General features: G+C 36.8%; 1 protein-coding gene and 1 long non-coding RNA gene across 5 annotated transcripts in view; one reads left to right on the forward strand and one right to left on the reverse strand.

Annotated features, from left to right (window-relative positions):
• The window catches only part of VPS13C (vacuolar protein sorting 13 homolog C), a 213826-nt gene that overhangs the window by 87644 nt on the left and 109052 nt on the right, over window positions 1-17130 (reverse strand). For all 4 annotated transcript variants that reach the window (XM_056807955.1, XM_056807953.1, XM_056807969.1 and 1 more), the window contains one exon: window positions 16941-17077. In XM_056807955.1, coding sequence (XP_056663933.1) covers window positions 16941-17077 — 137 coding nt within the window. The remainder of the gene's footprint in view (window positions 1-16940; window positions 17078-17130) is intronic.
• Window positions 10256-15430, forward strand: LOC103099715 (uncharacterized). Its single transcript, XR_460598.3, has 2 exons — window positions 10256-10441; window positions 15003-15430. It is a non-coding gene; the product is annotated as an uncharacterized LOC103099715 (long non-coding RNA).

Below are 17130 nucleotides of genomic sequence, written 5' to 3' on the forward strand. Positions count from 1 at the left end.
GGGGAGGGAAGAGGAAGTATAAAAAGGGAGGGAAGGAAAGGGGAGAGGGGAAGGGAGCACAAAAAGGGAGGGGCTACAAAGGGAAGCATCTCAAGGGAGGGGACTAGGGGGACTGACCTAAAGTAAATCACTGGTTCAAAAGGATATAGCTAAAGAAGAAAGGTCAGAACTAGGGGAAGATATCAAAATGCCAGGGAATCCACAAGTGACAATCATAACTTTGAACGTGAATGGGATGAACTCACCCATAAAATGTAGACAAATAGCAAAGTGGATTAGAACCCCAAACCCTACCATATGTTGTCTTCAAGAAACACATATGAGATGGGTTGACACTCACAAGGTTAAAATTAAAGGTTGGAGTAAGACCTTTTGGGCCTCAACTGATAGAAAGAAGGCAGGAGTTGTAATCATGATATCTGACAAAGCCAAAGCACAAATAGACCTGATCAAAAAGGATAGGGAAGGTAAATATATTCTGCTAAAAGGGAGTATAGACAATGAGGAAATATCACTAATCAACATGTATGCACCAAATGGTATAGCATCCAAATTTTTAATGGAGAAACTAGGAGAATTGAAGGAGGAAATAGACAGTAAAACCATATTAGTAGGAGACTTGAACCAACCACTATCAAATTTAGACAAATCAAACCAAAAAATAAATAAGAAAGAGGTAAAAGAGGTGAATGAAATTTTAGAAAAATTAGAATTAATAGACATATGGAGAAAAATAAATAGGGACAAAAAGGAATACACCTTCTTTTCAGCACCACATGGCACATTCACAAAAATAGATCATACACTAGGTCACAGAAACATGGCACTCAAATGCAGAAAAGCAGAAATAATAAATGCAACCTTTTCAGATCATAAAGCAATAAAAATATTGATCAGAAAGGGTACATGGAGAGCCAAATCAAAAATTAATTGGAAATTAATTAATATGATACTCCAAAATCGGATAGTTAGAGAAGAAATCATAGAAACAATAATTTCATTGAGGAAAATGACAATGGTGAGACATTCTTTCAAACCTTATGGGATGCAGCCAAAGCTGTACTTAGAGGAAAATTCATATCCATGAGTGCATATATTAACAAATTAGGGAGGGCAGAGATCAATGAGTTGGAAATGCAAATCAAAAAACTTGAGATCGAACAAATTAAAATCCCCCAGAAGAAAACCAAACTAGAGATCCTAAAAATTAAGGGAGAAATTAATAAATTTGAAAGTCAAAGAACTATTGCTTTAATAAATAAGACTAGAAGCTGGTACTTTGAAAAAACAGACAAAATAGACAAAGTACTGGTGAATCTAATTAAAAAAAGGAATGAAGAAAGGCAAATTAACAGCATCAAGGATGAAAAGGGGGACCTCACTTCCAATGAAGAGGAAATTAAGGCAATCATTAAAAACTACTTTGCCCAACTATATGGCAATAAATATACCAACCTAGGTGATATGGATGAATATCTACAAAAATATAAACTGCCTAGACTAACAGAAGAAGAAATAGATTTCTTAAATAATCCCATATCAGAAACGGAAATCCAACAGGTCATTAAAGAACTTCCTAAGAAATAATCCCCAGGGCCTGATGGATTCACCAGTGAATTCTATCGAACATTCAAAGAACAACTAACCCCAATACTATACAAACTATTTGACATAATAAGCAAAGAGGGAGTTCTACCAAATTCCTTTTATGACACAAACATGGTACTAATTCCAAAGCCAGGCAGGCCAAAAACAGAGAAAGAAAATTATAGACCAATCTCCCTAATGAATATAGATGCAAAAATCTTAAATAGGATACTAGCAAAAAGACTCCAGCAAGTGATCAGAAGAGTCATTCACTATGATCAAGTAGGATTTATACCAGGGATGCAGGGCTGGTTCAGTATTAGGAAAACTATCCACATAATTGACCACATCAATAAGCAAACCAACAAAAATTACATGATTATTTCAATAGATGCAGAAAAAGCTTTTGATAAAATACAACAACCATTCCAATTAAAAACACTAGAAAGCATAGGAATAGAAGGGTCGTTCCCAAAATAATAAACAGTATATATCTAAAACCATCAACTAATATCATCTGCAATGGGGATAAACTAGATGTATTCCCATTAAGATCAGGAGTGAAACAAGGATGCCCATTATCACCTCTATTATTTGACATTGTACTAGAAACACTAGCAGTAGCAATTAGAGAAGAAAAAGAAATTGAAGGCATTAAAATTGGCAATGAGGAGACCAAGTTATCACTCTTTGCGTATGACATGATGGTCTACTTAAAGAATCGTAGCGATTCAACCAAAAAGCTAATCAAAATAATCAATAACTTTAGCAAAGTTGCCGGCTACAAAATAAACCCACATATGTCATCAGCACTTCTATATATTTCCAACACAGCTCAGCAGCAAGAACTAGAAAGAGAAATCCCATTCAAAATTACCTTAGACAAAATAAAATACTTAGGACTCTATCTCCCAAGACAAACACAGGAACTTTATGAACACAACTACAAAACACTCTCCACACAACTAAAACTAGACTTGAACAATTGGAAAAACATTAACTGCTCATGGGTAGGATGAGCCAATATAATAAAAATGACCATCCTACCCAAACTCATCTATATATTTATTGCCATATCCATGGAACTTCCAAAAAAATTTTTTACTGATCTAGAAAAAACCATAACAAAGTTCATTTGGAAGAACAAAGGATCAAGCATATCCAGGGAAATAATGAAAAAAAATACAAAGGAAGGGGGCCTTGCAGTCCCAGATCTCAGACTATATTATAAAGCAGCGGTCATCAAAACAATTTGGTACTGGCTAAGAGACAGAAAGAATGATCAGTGGAATAGACTCGGGCTAAGTGACCGTAGCAAGACAGTATATGACAAACCCATAGATCCCAGCTTTTGGTACAAAAATCCACTATTTCATAAAAACTGCTGGGAAAATTGGAGGACAGTGTGGCAAAGATTAGGTTTAGATCAACACCTCACACCCTACACCAAGATAAATTCAAAATGGGTGAATGACTTGAACATAAAGAAGGAAACTATAAGAAAATTAGGCGAACACAGAATAGTATACATGTCAGACCTTTGGGAAGGGAGAGGCTTTAAAACCAAGCAAGACTTAGAGTCACAAAATGCAAAATAAATAATCTGGAATACATCAAATTAAAAAGGTTTTGAACAAGAAAAACTAATGTAACTAAAATCAGAAGGGAAGAAACAAATTGGGAAACAATCTTTAAAAAAACCTCTGACAAAGGTTTAATTACTCAAATTTACAAAGAGCTACATTAATTGTACAAAAAAATCAAGCCATTCTTCAATTGATAAATGGGCAAGGGACATGAACAGGCAGTTCTCAGCCAAAGAAATCAAAACTATTAATAAGCACATGAAAAAGTGTTCTAAATCTCTTATAATCAGAGAGATGCAAATTAAAACAACCCTGAGGTATCGCCTCATACCTAGCAGATTGGCTAACATGACAGCAAAGGAAAGTAATGAATGCTGGAGGGGATGTGGCAAAGTAGGGACATTAATTCATTGCTGGTGGAGCTGTGAATTGATCCAACCATTCTGGAGGGCAATTTGGAACTATGCCCAAAGGGTGATAAGAGACTGTCTGCCCTTTGATCCAGCCATAGCACTGCTGGGTTTGTACCCCAAAGAGATAATAAGGAAAAAGACTTGTACAAGAATATTCATAGCTGCACTCTTTGTGGTGGCCAAAAATTGGAAAATGAGGGGATGCCCTTCAGTTGGGGAATGGCTGAACAAATTGTGGTATATGTTGGTGATGGAATACTATTGTGCTAAAAGGAATAATAAAGTGGAGGAATTCCATGGAGACTGGAACGACCTCCAAGAAGTGATGCAGAGCGAAAGGAGCAGAACCAGGAAAACATTATACACAGAGACTGATACACATGGTACAATCAAACGTAATGGACTTCTCCATTAGTGTCAATGCAATGTCCCTAAACAATCTGCAGGGATCTAAAAAACACTATCCCCAAGCAGAGGATAAACTATGGGAGTAAAAACACCAAGGAAAAGCAACTGCTTGACTACAGGGGGGAAGGGGATACAACTGAGGAGAGACTCCAATTGAACACTCGAATGCAAATACCAACAACATGGAAATGGGTTCTAACCAAGAATATAAATGATACCCAGTTGAATCGTGCACCGGCTATGGGAGAGGTGGTGTGAAGGGAGTGGGGGGGAGGAAAAGAAAATGATCTTTGTTTCCAATGAATAATGTTTGGAAATGACCAAATAAAATAATGTTTAAAGTGAAAAAAAAATAAGCCATTTTTCCCCCTTACATGTTAATAGCCAAAATTTTCTCTGTAAACAAAATCAGAAAATGAACCTGACTTTCTTCATTTGAGGGATGGCAATACTGAACATACTATTAAACTTATTAGATGATGTGTTGATTGATTTTAATAAACTTTTTTTCCTTCTTTTTTTAGTTTTTGATTTTTTTTTGTTCCATTAGGGGAAAAAAAGATATTGATAAAAATGTAAGACAGGAACTGTTCATTATTTGTTTTTGGCTTTTCCACACCTAACACATAACACCTGGCATACAGCAAAGGTTCTTTAAGGCCATTATATTTTGTTCTCATTGCCTTCAAGAACACAGAAGCATGCTGCCTTGCCTTTTGGGTTATCTGCCCATTTACAAATGAGCTGGTTCCCACTTGTAGGTTTAAAACATAGTCCATTTGTGGGAAAAACCTAGTTAACTAATAACAGAAAAAAATTTCAGAGGAATCCACAAAAAGAAAGTAATGTATTGATTTTACTGTTTAAAGATAATGTCATTACCAACAAAGTAATAAAGGTAGTAAACACCTGTGGTAGCCAAAAGTCAAGGTCTTTTTCCTTCTAAAACATTATGTTAAGAATTTTCACTGTCTTTTATAGTATATCTAATTTTTACCAAGTGATCTGAAAACTGTCTAGAGTGACAATGAGAATATATATGCAGCATATACAATTAGGAAATAGGATTAGTAAACTCAATTTCATTATCCAATTCTTTGGGGTTTAAAGGTCCTTAACCTAGTGATCAAGTTTCCAATAATTAAAAAGTAGCAAATAAATAACAGTGTCATGTCATAAGAAAACTGAAGGCATTGAGGGCATTAAGATAGCAAGTGGTTAAATGTGGGAATGGAGTAAACCACACTGACTCTATCTTGTAATTCAACTCGAGTTAGCTTAGATCCCTGTCTATTCAATTATAGGTCTAATCCAAGCTGTTGTTTTATGAGAAGTTTATTATCATTTGTGAAACTGAGATAAAAACCTCATTGCCTTGTTTTAATCTAGCTCTGCCTGGCTGGGAAACTAGACTACCTGTATCTGCTATTTAAATACTCTCAATAAAAGACCTACATTATGCTGACCAGAAATACAGTCAGATTCAAAGACTGATTATAAGGAATTTTCCCAGAATTATCTGTCTAAGCAAGCTATATGTCTTATCTGAAAACTAGCCCCATATTGATCAGTTATTGTTTCCATGTTCCTTTGATTGTATACAGATACTTGGGGAAGAATGGGCTATCTCTGCTGTCCATTCACCCCCTCCCAACTTGGAGAGTCCCAAATCTGTCATCTAATTAGAAATTTGATTACCTACTATTATAATGTTTCCTTTTAATTGGTCTTATTTAATTGGTTTTATGGTATAAAAGTCTGTCACCCCCTGTATTCAGGATCTAGCCCCAAACTGAGAAAAGAGATTGGTCCCAATTTGTTAGGCAACTGGTATGCATTACTTAATAAATTGATATGCAGATAGATTCCTGCGCTCTTTGTGGTGGCAAAAATTGGAAAATGAGGGGATGCCCTTCAATTTGGGAATGGCTGAACAAATTGTGGGGGTAGGGAAGGGAGGAAAATAATGTGATATTACAACCAAGGAATAATGTTCTAAATTCACTAAATAAACTAATTCAAATGGAAAAATAAGCAAATAAATGAATGGAAGGAAAATAAATAAATTGATATGCTCAGAAGATCAAACTTTTGTTTACTCAATCATTTCATCTTTTACTCAGTGCAGTGTCAAATTTTCCAATAATAGTGAGGTTTCATAAATCACACCCAAAAAATCAAATGGTAAGCAGGAAGAACTACTAAACATAGATAAAGAAAACAGTTTTAGAAAACAAAAGCAAAACATGAAGACCACTCAAAACAGAAAAAAACAAAAATATTTTTGTAAATGTGAAGAGCCACATTCTCCTGATATGGTAGAATGAAGTATTAGCAATTCAAATGTTATTCATTTTTAAGCTAATGTCCATTAAAGTTATAAATGCTAAGTTGTACTGTACTGTACATTTATCTATCTGCTAGGAGGAACAAAACTCCTAATTAAAAGTAACTTACTCCTTTGAAATATTCTTTTTTGATATAGGCCTATGTCTCAGAATTAGATTAAACCAAAATTTCTAAAGCTATATGACAATAAAGAAAAAATGGCAAGAGGAAATCATTAATACTGTTCTAGCAATGTGCAGGAACTTAATATGTAACTTCTTTTTAAAAAAAAAAAACACCTTATTTTGTATGTTAGAATCAATACTATAATTTGGTTCGGTAACAATCAAAATTGGGTTTTGACTCAATATGGGAGTTATAAAAGTGAAATTGCAGTCGCTGTTTATAAAATAATAGCCCTTAAGTCAGAAAAGCTGTTACCAGCTTTTATTTATAATAAGGTAGAGATATTGAAAGTGGAAAATATAGGAAGGAGACAGAGTCTTGTCCAGTTTACCGCCCTATATGCTGCTCCATTCAAGTCTGGCTCAGCTCCTGGTTGGGGCTCCCTCAAGTCCCGATCTCCACGTGAAAGTCCTGGTAGTCCTCAGCCAGAAGTCCCAGTGGTGTCTTCAGCCTCCCACCAACACAGAATAGCTCCAAGGAAAAGCATGTCTCTTCAGTTCTACTCACCAGCTCAGAATCAAAGGAAAGAGTCTCTCCAAAACTCAAGGAAGGATTGTCTGTAGCCAGTATCTCCAAAAGCCCAGGAAGGAATGAGACCAGACCATGCTGGTCTCTTCTTTTATACCCCCTTTCCCCATCACTTCCTGTCTCTTCCCCTCTTTACAGGAACCATTTGCAGGCTCCCAATTTGCCTAGCACTGTCCAGGGCTAGGCAGTGATCTCTAGTTGATGACTTGTGAATTCTCTTTACCTAATAGTTAGCTAGCTACTAAGTATGGGTATTTTAAGTTCTTGATTTGATTAACTAAAAATAGACAAAGGAAGAGATAATTCTATCTTGACAATTCCCGTTGTGATTCTATTGGGAGACAAGCATGATGATATCTCCCAGATTTATATGCCTAGTCTCCCCATGAATCTTTTCACATAATTAGCCTGTACCTCTAAAGATCTTCTAGCTAAAGGTGCATACAATATTGTACGTCCAAAGAGGAAATTACAATCGTTGGAGATAAGAGGAAAATAAACGAGAGCAAAACTAAGGAATAGTATGTGCATTGACAAAAAGCCAATTAGGGGGCAATCCTCTTTGGCATAAGAATTTATATTCATAATAAATGTGTTCAACCCCTTTCAGTTTTGTTGACTACATCCCAAAGTTCATTCTGGATCATCTGATGTGGTGTAGGCTTCTTTATGGCACCTTCTCCAAATAGTCCATTTTCTTGATTCAGGGAGTTAGCAAGCCTCTTTTCCTAAAATTTCTTCAAAAAATTTTAAATCTTGGATTTTACAAAAAAATATACAACCCCAAGGAGGGTGTTGACTAACACCTGGATTAACTTAGGATACAGGGTTGAGTTATGGGGTCAATTATCAAAAGAAAAACAAAAAACATAAAAACAATAGAAGACAAAATTAAATTTTGGGAGAAAAAATCTCAAAAGCTAGGTATATAAAAATTATGAGTAAAAAAGAATAAATCCATAACAGTTCCCTGTATTACTAGCAAGGCTCAATTAAAGTGGTTTATGACCTACAAGTCTGCAGAACAATTGTAGTCATATAGTACTTACCCATTGTTAGCCAGGACTACAGGAAATTGCCATACTATAAAGAGAGAAAAGGGACTAGATTTTGAAGTAAACGGGAAGCATGTGATTCCCTGGTCTGATTTTATCTTAGATCTTAGGGGTAGGGGAGGCAAAATGACAGCCAAACTTAGGTACTTGTCTGAATCTGGCACAGGGAAATCCTGAGTCTGCCATTGTCAAACAGCTCCTACTTCGAACCTCAAAACAAGTCCTCTGTCTTGGTGCAGATCTCATCAATCACACAAGGATTGTTGGTCTCCTTGACCTTTTGCTTCTTGGCATTGTACAATGGCTCTTTTGTGATCTCTTCTTCTGGAATCAGACACAATTATTAATCAAAGTTCCACAATATTTAACAATCAATGGCAAGTTTCCATAGTCTAAGGCTTTTTGGGTATGCATTGATATTAAAGTAATAGATATTGTAAACTTATCCTTCAAAATGCAAAACATTAATACTGATTACATGTACTTCAAGTAAAAGAAGAAAGGAAATAAATCAAATATTCTATTGCAAATTTTTAAAAAGCAATAAAAAAATTCAGGAATTTGAAGTGTCAGCCAAAAGTGTACACTTATTTATGGACTTTTATGTCCAATGCAAGTGACAGGATACAGCCAATCAGTGTCAATAGAAGGTATTCCTTTTACTTGTGAGAAAGTAATCCAAGAGTACTTTTCTCCAATTTTGGTAGCTGTTAGGGTGATTAACAATACTTGAAATGGAGATTCCTACATAGGCTGGGTTCCTCCAGCTCGCTAGAAGTTCTTTATGTACACCTTATCTTCTGGTTGTACGTCATAAAGTGAGAAGTCTATAGGTCCTGCTTGTACTGCAGCTCCAGATTCATGGAGTTCTCACAATTTGATCTGCAAGTCCTATACATAGGAAGCAATTGAAGTATCCCCTCCCACCCCACCCCTGCCTAGTAATGATGTGTATGCAGAAGAAAAAGGCTTAGCCTGTATAAGGGGGTGTCCAAAAAGCATCTCAAATGATGATATGTGTAGATCTCCCCTGGGCTGGCTTCAAAGATAAAAGAGGGCTAGAGGGAGAACTTCAGGCCATTTTAAGTAAGTTTCAGTGAACAATTTTCTTATCATAGTCTTGGAGATCTCTATCAAGATCTCTATTCATTCTCTCAAATTGGCATGAGCTCTGGGAATGATGTGGTATATGGAATTTAGGAGTGATCCCCCAAACAAGAATAAATTTGGGATAGAACCAAATCTGTAAAATGAGTTCAGCTGACTGAATCAATTTGTGCTGGCAGGCCAAAGCCAGGAATATAATTTCTTTTAAGCAAAGCCTCTGTGGCTCTGGCTCTAGGAAATGCTTCTGCCCATCTGGTCCACTATAAATAGACAAAATTTATAATGTTCGGTCTTTGGCATCATGATAAAGTTGATTTGAAGATGCTCAAAAGGTGTGTAAGCCAAAGAGCACCCACCAAACACTTAGCCACAAAATGCATGTTGATTATATGTCTGACAGGTTGGGCGGGAAGCATACACTTTAGGGGCTATGGTAGTTATATCAGGGGCTTTCCATACCCTTTTAAAAGAGCCAGTGACCATTTTTGTGAACGGATAAGCATATTTGGTGATAAAAACTTCTAGAGACTAGGGGTTTTCCTTCAGATGACACCCATACTCCGTTTACCTGTTTTGCTTTAAACTTTTATTTCCACTTCCTGTTCATTTTAAGAGAGGGATAAATTTGAGTTGTTACTAGTTGGCAAAGTTAAAATCATTCAGGTCCTTCTGAGGCAGTGAGCATTGCTGTAATCAATATCTGCCCAGTGGTTCCCTCTAGAGACAGGGTGAGTTACAACTGTATGGGAAGAGCAATGAACTACAGCTAGGGCTTCAGGTAGCTGGAAAGTGGAAAGCACTTCATTAATGATCTCTCCATTTTTTGTGATACATTTTCCAGCTTATGATAAAAATCCCCATTAAAGTCATAGCATACATACTGCATGAAATATTCCAAATGCATACCTAGAATCTGTAAAAATCGTTGCCTTCTTGTCTTTGGCAATTATACATGCATGTTTAAAACTATGGGTTCTGAACCTTGAGCACTAATATTTGAGGACAGTGAAGCTGACCACACAATGGCAAATTCTGTGACTACAGCAGTTCCAGTGTAGCATATGCCATCCCACATAAAGGAGGAACCATCAGTGAATCTGAGTTATCTAAAGGGATATCAAGGAGATTATCTTGAGGCTTTTTAGCCATGGACACTAAAGATTATCAATTGTGCAATAATTCCCCTGAAACTTATAAATCTGGAAGCAAGGTAGCAGGATTAAGGACTGTATAGTGTTTCAAGGTAATATTTTCAATATCTAACAAAGTTACCTCATATCTAGCAAGTCTTTGATCTGAAAATGCCTGTGTTCTGTGCCTTAAAAACAATGTCTCAATTTCATGTGGGCACATCATGGTTAATGGGCACCCTAATACTAGATCAGTAGATTTAGTTACTAACAAAACTGTAGCACCTACTTCTCTAAGACATGGCAGGACTCCTGGAGCTACTGGGTCCATCTGGGCCAAATAATAAGCAACTGGATGATAAACAGGTCCTGAAGATTGATTTAAAACACCTGAAGCTACTCTTCTCTGTTTGTGTATATATAAGATAAATGGCTTTTTGTAATATGGAATTTTTTTAAACCCTTACCTTCTGTCTTAGAATGAATATTGTGTATTGGTTCTGAGGCAGAAGAGTGGTAAGAGCTAGGCAATGGGGGGGGGGGGGTTAAGAGAGTTGCCCAAGGTCACACAGCTGAGAAATGTCTAAGGTCAGATTTGAAGCTAGGACTTCCCATCTCTAGGCCTGGTTCTCAATCCACTGAGGTACCCAGCTGTCCCCTAGCCTGTTTTAATTTTGAAAGAGCTGACAAGTGTTCCACCTTTAATCTAAGTGGTTCGGGGACTGAATTTTTTGTCAGACTTATAAAGGGGTTTAGTGATTTCCCCATAGCAAGGGATCCACTGCCTACAAAACCCTGTTGTTCCCCGAATTACCCTTAACTGTTTCTTAGTGGAAGGGGCAGTTAATTTCTGAGTGTCTTCAATGCACTTAGGGAAAATGGAGTGGGCACCAGCAGTTAAAACAAACCCTAAATATTCCACTTTGTGGAGACACCATTGAACCTTTGCCTTAAGAGACCCTGTGGCCTCTCTTATGTAGCTCTAAAAGAAGATGTTTACTATCTTCCTGGCATACTGTGGCATTTGGTGAAGCCAAAAGTAGATCATCTACAAATTGTATCAAACAGCTCTCCTGAAAATTGATATTTTCTAAATCTTGTTTATAATTTGTGAGAACAACATAGGACTGACCACAAAACTTTGTGGTAACCAGGACCATGTCAATGGGAACCTTTCCAGATGAAGGCAAATATATTCTTGGAATTTTCATGGATAGGGATTGAGAAGAATGCTGAGCACAGATCCACCACAGTAAAATATGTGGCTGTGTTGGGAATAGAGGAGATAATTTTGGCTGGGTTTGGAACCACAGGATGTCTTTTTATGGCATAATTATTTATAGCCTTTAAATCCCATACAAATCGATAGACTTGTTTTCCATCTGGACCTAATTTTGGCTTCTTTACAGGTAGAATAGGTGTATTATATTCAGATTTGCATGCAATTATTATTCCTAGCTTAATCAATGACTATATCACTGAGGTAATTTCCTCAATTGCCTCTGTTGACAGGGGATACTGGGTAAAGGAAGGAGGTGGACCACCTTGTGTCTTACTCTGAATAGGAGCATCTAGAATATGTGGCCCAGAGAAACTCAGGTATAGCAGATGAGATTTCAAAGGTGGGGGGTGGGGAGACTATTTCACCTCCTGACTGTCTAAAAGAAGTACAGGGAGTAAATTTAAGGATTCCTCAGGTGATTCCTGCATTATAGTCATCTTAAGAGCATGTTATTGTGACTCTTAGTTTGCATAAAAGATCTCCCCCTAACAGATTTATAGGGGAACCAGGCATTAAAAGGAAAGAATGTTCTACTGATAGAAGTCCCACAGACACCATTCAAGGGGAAAGTTTTGGGACATTTAGAGGTGCTCCTGATATACCTAATACATTTAGAGTGCCAATAGAATTGCACTCAGAATCAGGTTACTCACCAAAACTGACCTGGAAGCTCCAATGTCTAAGAGGCCATTACAGTATGAGTTTCCAACCTTCAGAGTTACATGAGGTTTATTACTTTGGGGGAAGAGAATGGACTGGAATAACTGGCATTAAAACATCAAGGTCAAAGGTATCCCTCTCTGATTCCAGAGCCCTTTCCCAACCCTCAGACCATAAAAAAGATCCCTGGCTATTTCTCTGGGGTCCCCCACCTTGAGAGGAATTCTTACCCTGAGTATAAACAGGCCCCATTTTGGGTGTTTTGTTGTGGGTCATGATTTGCCTCATTTGGATTATTATTTCTATAATTGTTATTATTCCTAGTTACTATAATTTGTGAAATTTATATTTTTGTATACCTGATCCCACTTCCCACAGTTTATCATTACATGACCCCTTTTCCCACAAAAGTGATACATTAATGGTTGATTTCTGGATTTCTACAAATGGGCTATGGTCACTTGACAGAGACAAATGGGCTTGGGATCTGGGAAAGTAAGCAAAGGTCCAAGCCATGCAAATAATATTCCAGGTCTGAGGACAAAGTTTGGAATGTAAACATCTCCCCTATCCTAGCACACAAAAAATCTTAGAAAGCAGACACAGATGGCCAGAAAAACAGTTTTGAGAAAAACATGTTTAGTACTTATTTTAACCATGAACTTGCTAAACCCCACATGTACTCATACTACCCTCCCGCTCCCTCATTTCTTGTGGTTTTTTTCCTTTATAAACTCTGCCTCTATACAATAAACTTTGCTAGCAGTTGCCATCAGCTCTTGAAGCCCTTCTGACCCCAAAAAGGTGTTCTCTTGTCTTTATTTTCTCTCGCTCCTACCTAAGGGACCCTCGGCCCATGGTCAGAGCCTTTAGGGTTCTTCTCCCCTTGGGCTCTGACAGCCACTCCTTGATTTGCTTTTTCCTTTTTCAAATTTTTTTCCATTAGTACCCTTATTTCCTTCCTTAATGCCTCCACTAAGTCTCTGTTATCTTAATCATTCTTTTCATAGCCATTAAAGACATAAAATACTACTCTTCTTAATTCTTTGAGATTGATATTAGTCCAGTTTCGGGGCAGTTAGTCTTTTTTTTTTTTAAACCCTTACCTGCCATCTTAGAATCAATACTGGGTATTGGTTCTAAGGCAAAAGAGTGGTAAGGGCTAGGCAATGGGGGTTAAGTGACTTGCCTAGGGTCACAAAGCTAGGAAGTGTCTGCAGACAGATTTGAACCCAGGACCTCCACATCTGAGCTGGACTCTCAATCCACTGAGCCACCCAGCTTCCCCCAGGGAAGTTAGTCTTAAAATAGTCTTTGACTACCTTACAACAGTACTTTACGAAATGTCTTATTTGCCTGACATCCCTTTCTCTGGAAAGATCTAGGTCTACATATCTTCCTCCCCATTCAATAAGCCTATCCATAAACTGAGAGGGGCTTTCATCATGTTTTGTTTAAGATTTTCAAATTTTGTCCATGTACCAGGTCTATCAGAGCAAGCTCTCATTGCATCTAATATTGCATTCCTAGCTAGACATAATTTTAAGTGATCTTTTTCCACATTTGAGTCCCATTTCAGGTCTTCTTTTGGCCACCGAATTGTGTCCCTTCCCTGGGCCTCATAAACAAGAGAGAGAATCTTATTTTTTTTTTCTGTTAAAAAGGCGTGGAGCAAATATTCCACATCAAAGCACATGGGATCATAAATTTGGTAGTCTCAAGCTTTTTTATGACCACAATGAACTCATCTTCAAAGGAAGGAGTATTTACCTTGAATCTCTCAATATCTTGTTAAGTGAACAGTATATGGTGTTTAATATTCACTAAATTCCCTTTTTTATTATAAGTGGGTATTTCCCTTAGAGGGAATAGACCTTTAACTGGGCTAATATAGATCTCTAGGAATTAAGGAGAATAGCAGTTTGTGTCTTTAATAGCCATGAAAAGAAAGATGGAGATAACAGTGACTTAATGGAGACTTTAAGGAAGGGAATAAAGAGTACTAACAGAAAAAAAAATTGAAAAAGAAAAAGCAAATCAAGGAGTGGCCATAGCCCCTCTGCAGGAATCCACAAATCAACACAAGATTAATGTGTTACTTTTGTGGAAAAAGGGGTCACCTAATGATAAAGTGTAGAAAGTGGAATCAGGTATACAAAAATGTAAATTTTAGAAATAATAGTAATTTTAGAAAAAATAATAACAAAAACTCATGTAGAAATAATAATCCAAATGAGTCAAATCAAGACTCATATCAAAACACCTCAAATTAAGTTCGTCCACACGGTACTCAGTGTGGGAATCCCCCTCAGTATGGGGGACCCCAGAGGTATGACCAAAGAAATCTAGATAAATGATGGTATGTGGAGGAAGAACCTCAAAGAGTATGGAGGTGAATTTTAAGTCTTTTCAGACTGTTTCCCTCCAAAAGTGAAAAAGCTTCTGTAATGCTTTTTTTTTTTCATTTCTACCCTCCTCCTATGACTGGATTGGAGATAATACTGTTATAAAAGTCCATAGACAAACTGTTTTGGCTGACACATTGTCATGGAATGTGAACTATTAAATTTTTAATTTTTAATTTCATTATGGTTGCTCTTTATATTTGAAATAGAATATTTGATTTTATTAGCCCTAATACCTACGCATAGCCAAAAGCATTAGACTGTGGAAATCTGCCACTGATTCTTAAATATTATGGGACTTCTACTAATAATTATGTCTGATTCCAGAAGAAGATATCACAAAAGAGCCACTGTAGAGTACCAAGAAGCACAATGTCAAAGAGATCACCAGTCTATATAGGATTGATGAGAATTTGCTCCAAGACAGAAGATTTGTTTTGAGGTTTGAGGAAGCGGCTGTTTAACATCAGATGCTGGACTCCCCCATGCCAGATTGCTACAAGTACCTTAGTTTGGCTGCCATTTTGGCTCCCGATCACTGAGATTGAAAGAAAAATCAAATCAGGGAATTATATATTTCCCTTTTACTTCAAAAACTAGTCCCTTTTTTTTCCCTCTTCTATAATATGTCAATTTTCTATAATTATGCGCTGCCAATGGGTAAAAGCTCTATTACTACAATTGCCCTACAAGCTTGTGGGACAGAAATCATTTTAATGGTGCCCTGATTAAAGAACCTGTTATGGGCTAATTTATTCTTGCTTACTCAGAATTTTCATATACATAGATTTGGCTTTTTTTCCCAAAAATTTAATTTTTTTTTCTATTTCAGTTTTTTTAATGTGTTTTGAATTTCCTTTTGAGAATTGATTTCTATACCCCCTAACTCAGGCATGTAGCCTAGGTTGATCCAGATGCAGGTCAACACCCTCCTCAGGGGGAACTGCATAAATCTTGTAGAGCCAATATTGCTCAATTAATTTATCACTAGCATATTTCCCTCATCTTCCTCTTTTAATAGGGAATATGAAGGAATGGAAGGAGGTGGACCACCTTTTGTCTTAATTTGAACAGGAAGAGCTGATTTGAGTAGGCCTACATCAGAAGAAGATGTGTCCCAAAGAGTCAGAGGTGGGAGGTTCCTTCACCTCCTGTCTGTCTGAAATAAGTACAGGAAGCAAATTTAAGGATTCCTCAATCAATTCTAGCATTATAAAATCATCTTGAGAGCATGTTATAGTGGCTCTACATTTCCATAAAGATCTCTCCTCTTCACAGATCTAAGGTAGAAGAGCATTAAGGGCTGGGCAACGGGGGTTCCGTGACTTGCCAAGGGTCACACAGCTAGAAGTGCCTGGAGCCAAATTTGAACCTCCAATCTCCAGGCCTGGCTCTCTATCCACTGAGCCAACTAGCTACCCTCAAATATCTTCTATATAATATTCTCCTCTCTACTCTTAAGGATTTTTTTTAAACCTTTAAATTTACCTTTTATTTTCTGCTTCCCTAAAATGTCTCATTCATATTAAAAATATTTCCTTAAGTCTAAGCCAAGGTATATTCCAGATCTCATTTTAATTTTTAGAAAACAAGTCTCAGTTCATACTAACATTTTCCCTCTGTCATATGTGGCTAAATAAATATGGTTAAAACTTGATAAGAATTGCCAATATAAGGTGTTTAAAATATCACTAAGAAAAAGATAACAGACTGTCCACACTACTCAAAACAAGAAGCATATTTTCCTGAGTAAGCTACAACACATTACCAGCAAAGAATTTTACAAAAAAGGCACAAAAAAAGATGATGCTCCTAGACAGATGTCTATCAGCACAAAAAGGGAAACCAAACTTAGGATAAGAGTGAGAAATGAAAAATGGGCAGAGAGTTGCCATACTAACATCTCTGCAATGTTAAGTCATCTAGAATGGTAGTAAATCCTCCCAAAGAATACACAGGAGTACATGGACAAGAATACGAGTAAGATGTCATGGAAGAACTGTGATCTGCATAACTGAAGGGAGTATACAAAGTCATAGAAGCACAGGAATATCAGAAGGGAATATACAAATCCACTGAAGCATAGGAGTTTCAGAAGATTAAACTCATAATAAGGATATTTTTACTTTCAAAGAGTTGGTTAACTCCAAATTTCTAAAAGCAATTCTCAGCTTTTAACTATTCTCAAACAAAAAGTAGTTATAAATATTCACACACACACACACACACACACACACACACACACACACACACACATACACACACCTCTTTAATTTCGAAATTCAGCAGCACATTAGTGACATCTTCTGAAACAATTTCTTCAATTGCAGTAGGTAGAATTCCTTGTGATATTTGTGAACCTTGTTGTGATGTGAACTTCTCAAAAGGTTCTTTAATTTTACCTGAATTAATAAGAGAAAGAAATTATTTAATTTGGTCCTGAATTACCACACAG

The sequence above is a fragment of the Monodelphis domestica genome, chromosome 1 (assembly GCF_027887165.1).
Source record: "Monodelphis domestica isolate mMonDom1 chromosome 1, mMonDom1.pri, whole genome shotgun sequence".
Classification (NCBI taxonomy): domain Eukaryota; kingdom Metazoa; phylum Chordata; class Mammalia; order Didelphimorphia; family Didelphidae; genus Monodelphis; species Monodelphis domestica.